General features: G+C 45.8%; 1 protein-coding gene across 1 annotated transcript in view; it reads left to right on the top strand.

The window, feature by feature from the left end:
- The window catches only part of FBXO15 (F-box protein 15), a 66,242-nt gene that overhangs the window by 15,099 nt on the left and 46,304 nt on the right, over nucleotides 1-4,839 (top strand). Inside the window, exons 5-7 of the mRNA XM_007952725.2 lie at nucleotides 380-406; nucleotides 1,371-1,613; nucleotides 2,112-2,321. Coding sequence (XP_007950916.2) covers nucleotides 380-406; nucleotides 1,371-1,613; nucleotides 2,112-2,321 — 480 coding nt within the window. The remainder of the gene's footprint in view (nucleotides 1-379; nucleotides 407-1,370; nucleotides 1,614-2,111; nucleotides 2,322-4,839) is intronic.

Raw genomic sequence — 4,839 nt, 5'->3', positions numbered from 1 at the left:
TAGAAGTCTGAGTTCCAGGTACCAGGCTCTAGAGGCTGGGTGAAACCCCTTGACTTTGGGCTTCAGCTCTGGTCTTGCTCCTGGCCCATTGGAGCTGGAGGCATCTCTTTACTCAGGTAGCTGCTGACTGCTGAGGCTTACAAGCCCAAGGTCAACAAATAAAATGGCACAGTTCCAATATTACCAAACCACATGGCAGGCCATTGATTCAAGTCCATTAGAAGTCCCAAGGTCAGCAGGGCAACATGGCAGGCTGCTGAACAATGACTCAGCTACATGCAGGGTTCAAGCATGCCATCAGCTGGAGACCTTCTTCAGAGTTGCTTCTTATCTACCAGAAACAGCCCACATCCCTAAAGCAGCTACTCAACTGCTCCAGTAGATTCTACCATGGAGCTGATTACTAGTCTCACCATGGAGAATTACTACTTCCAGCAGGCCAGCCACTCAGCCAGGCCTGGTTAAGCTGACATACAACCTTAGCTACCACAGATACGTTATTTTCTTTGTAGCCACTTCCCCATTGCCATTGAAGATGAAGTGAAGGTCAGTGGTGCACGGATTCAGATGCCACAGAGCTCAGGCAGGTTGCTTTCCGTCTGTGTCCCAGTGGCATCGTCTGTATGGTGGGAATAGTCACAGTGGCTACCTCATGGGTTTGTGGTGAGAATTAAATGAGACGAGTGTGAAGTGCCTACACAGTAACACACAGTAAGTGCTCAGAAAGCCTCAACTGCTGTTCAGTTCTTATTATCAGTTACTTACATTTATTTTCTCTTTGTGAAAGCAGTGTATGTTTACTGTCAGGAAATTGAAAAATAAAAAGCAAGAAGAACATACAGCTCACTTGACATTTCCTGTGTGTATGTCTTTCTGATCTTTTAAAATGCATGTGTATATTAAACAAAGACAGAAGTCACACTGTGGATGCTCCCTGCTGCTGTTGTGTAGCGTTCCTGTCCAGTGACTGGTGTAGGAAGGTGGTGGCTTGGATGGTGTCAAATAACATGCTCCCTCATTTTAAACTTGACCCTGGGAAAGATGTATTCCCTTTTAGCCTGTGTTTCTAGGGTTGATGTGTCTAAAACGCATCACCTCAAACTGTTGTCACATGAACAACTGTGATCGTTCAGCTTGACTTACTCATGGAATTAAACTACTTAGGGATAATTGTGCCTCTCTGTTGTAATACATGAGCGTTGTTGTGTTGTTAGGTGCCGGCGAGTCAGTTCAGACTCCCAGCGACCCCATGTCCAACAGAATGAAACACGGCCTGGTCCTGCGCCAGCCTCCCAGTTGCTGCTGACCCATTAGTAGTACAGATAGATGGCAACGTCTCAGACAGTTCAGCCACTGCCTCCTTCCCCCAGTTTTATTTGGGTCAGAATCTACTCCACTGCCTTTCCGCCTAAGCGATCGACCTGGAACTTGAAAGCGGAGGAGAAGACAGCCATGCCTGTGACCCGCCTGATAATGGAGGAGAAAGCAGCCGGATACTGGAAGAGAGAGTACATTGCAAAGCAGGTCGCCTCTGTGAAAGCCGTGGTGGCCCAGCTGCTGCGGCCTGTGAACCCGTACACCGGCCTTCCAGTGAAGATCAAGGAGGCACTCAGGTGAGCTGCATCGTCTTGAAGTGGGGGGTACGCTGTGACGTCACTGAGCAGTGCTGCAGGTGACAGTCACTTTAGAGAGAATGGTGGTCTGTGTTCCCAGGATTGCATATGTAGATGGTGGGGGGCTGTTGCTGATGTCCTGCATCTATAAAATACGTTGTGTTTTGTCGTTCTGTGTGTGTATGGTCTATAGTTGCCATGTAAAGCAGAAATACCCTTGTAACGCGATCTGTAGAGCAAGAGCCCTCCGCAAGGCCCCCGCCTCAGGCAGAACCCTGGTCGTCTGTTCGGGGTTGCTGGTACCTGGACCAGTGGGGAAGAGTGTCTAGAGGGAGGGCCGTGGGTGGAATGGAAACTTGATTTGGGCATGTTGCCAGGACTTTGCTTTTGGCTTTTAAGGACCTGGACGGTTTAGAGAGGTTATGTGAAATGCCTTGAGTATCCTTTTTTCCACCATGAGGTAGACGTTTTTGGCTTTTTATTTTTCTCTCTCTCTAGAATATCTGGTTTAGGTTGGGTGATCATACTGAGAGACAAAAGTGGAAAAGAACACGTCACGGAGTTTGTTGACCTTTCCATAAATGACACATCGGTCACTGTTGTGTGGTATGGCAAAAACTGGCCACGTCTGGCCACTTTGTCAACCTTAGATTTATGTGGCGTGACACCAGTTTTTATGGACCGGTATAAACCCCCCTTCAAAGATGGGTAAGTACCAACTCAACAAAATTGTTGGTGAGTGAATCTGATATGTGAACACCAGGTGGATGACTTTGTAATTCAGAAGTGCTACCCCAAACCCCCTGCTGTCAAGGCAGTTCTCACTCCCAGAGGCCCTAGAGGACAGAGCAAACTACCTTGGATGGTTTCCAAGGCTGTCAGTCTTTACAGAAGCAGACCACCTCATCTTTCTCCCATGGAGCAGCTGGTGGGTTCAAATCGCCAGCCTTTCAGTTAGCAGCTGGGCACTTGAGTCACTTTGCCACCAGGGCTTCTAGAAACACTACCAGTGGATTTTAATTTCTTTGCCTCTTAGATTTCCCCATTAGTCTGGATCACTGTCAATAGAAAAGAAAGGGTTTTTCACATTTATGATTGGGTCTCAAGGTTCCTCATGCCTTGCTTGTCTGTCGTCATTGAATACTGATACTCTAGGTAACATTTCCTGGCTAATTGATGGTTAACTTTGGAGGTTTTTAGTTTTAATCATATCACGGAAAGATGTTGTTAGGTGCCATCGACTTGGCTCCGACTCATAGTGACCCTGTGTACAACAGAATGAAACACTGCCTGGTCCTGTGCCAACCCCATGATCCTTGCTATACCTGAGCCCATCGCTGCAGCCACTGTGTCAGTCCTTGTTGAGGGCCTTCCCCTTTTTTGCTGACAATCCACTTAACTAAGCATGAGAGCCTTCTCCAGGGAATGGTCCCTTCTGACAACATGACTGGTTAGGTGAGATGAAGTCTGGTCATCCTTGCTTCCAAGTAGCATTCTGGCTGCACTTCTTCCAGGACAGATTTGTTAGTTCTTCTAGCGGTCTATGGTACCTTTAGCATTGTTTGTCAACATCACAACTCAAAAGCATCAACTCTTCTTTGGTCTTCCCATATTCATTGTCCAGCTTTCACATGCATGTGAGGCAACTGAAAATACCATGACTTGGGTTAGGCACACCTTAGTCCTCAAGGAGACATCTTTGCTCTTCAGCACTTGAAACAGGTCTTTTGCAGCAGATTTGCCCAATACAATACGTTATCTGATGTCTTTACTGCTGCTTCCATTGGTGTTGATTGTAGAACCAAGTAATATGAAATTTGTGACAACTTCAATCTTTTCTCTGTTTATCGTGATACCATTTATGGGTCCAGTTGCGAGGATTTTCGTTTTCTTTGTGTTGAGACATAATCCATGCTGAAGACTGTAGTCTTTAATTTTCATCACTAAGTGCTTCAAGTCATCTTCACTTTCAGCAAGCAACATTGTGTCATCTGCATATCTCAGGTTGTTAATGAGTCTCCCTCCTATTCTGATGCCATCTTCTTCTTCATATAGTCCAGCTTCTTGGGTTATTTGTTCAACATACAGACTGAATAAGTATGGGGAAAGGATGCAGCCCTGAAACACACCTTTCCTAATGTTAAACCATACAGCATCCCCTTGCTCGGTTCAGGTGCCTACTTCTTGGTCTATGTATAGTTTCCTCATGGGCACAGTTAAGTGTTCTGCAGTCCCCATTCTTCGAAATGCTATCCATAATTTGTTAAGATCCACACAATGGAATGCCTCATACAGAGTGCACTAATCATAGTTTAAGGATCAGGTAATGAAGTCATCATTATTAGTTATTTTTAGGTGCCTTTCTGTTAGACAAGACATTCTGATGGTGCAGTGGTTAAGGCATTCAACTGCTAACCAAAAAGTTGGCAGTTTGAACCCACCAGCTGCTTTCTAGGAGAAAGATGAGGCAGTCTGCTTCCATAAAGATTTATAGCCTTGGAATACCTATGAGTCAGTTCTACTCTGTTCTATAGGGTCATTATGAGTTGGACTTGGCTGAAGGCAGTGGGTTTGATTTTTTTTAGGTTCTGCTGGACTGAATAGATATGATCTTGTGTAAGTAACTTGCTCTTTCCTTGCCTCTGTAAAATGGGATGGTGACAGTGATGTAGCATTTACCATGTGTGGTTGCTATAATTGTGAAATGTGTGGACTGGTGTGTGTCACTGATAAGCTAATGCTTATTGGGCACTTACTGTTACTCTGTCATAAGGTGGCTGTGAGCAGTCCCATGGTGGATAAGCCTGGCACCTTGCTTTTCTGACAATCTCTCCTGCTCTTTTTTTCTCATCTTGAGCTCTTTTCTCAGAAAAGTTGGGCTCATTTCCTGTGCAAGCTGACATGTCACGTTAAGTTTGTTATTACAGAATTGCCTTCTTCAGTGTGATTTTCTGCCCTCTCTGCCACCCTCCTTGCTCTCTCCACATCTTTTGACTTGTCTGTGGCATTTACCACATCACTTTTCTCACTGTCCTGATGTGCTGAGCATCCATCCTTTTGCATTGATCCCATTCATACCTGTCCTTGCTCTGGAAGGCGTTGACATCCCCCACACCAGTGCCTCTGTCTCCATGGGGACAGCATCCTGCTGTGGTCTCCTAGCTGTGCACACGTTTCTGCAGCTCTGTGGCCAGGACTTTGTGTTGGACTCTCCCTGGGTGCTGAT

The sequence above is a fragment of the Orycteropus afer genome, unplaced genomic scaffold, assembly GCF_000298275.1.
Source record: "Orycteropus afer afer isolate SDZICR_OR568_19922 unplaced genomic scaffold, OryAfe1.0 scaffold00356, whole genome shotgun sequence".
Lineage (NCBI taxonomy): Eukaryota > Metazoa > Chordata > Mammalia > Tubulidentata > Orycteropodidae > Orycteropus > Orycteropus afer.
The sequence above is the reverse complement of the archived record's forward strand: the minus strand, read 5'-3'. Positions and strand labels throughout refer to the sequence as shown.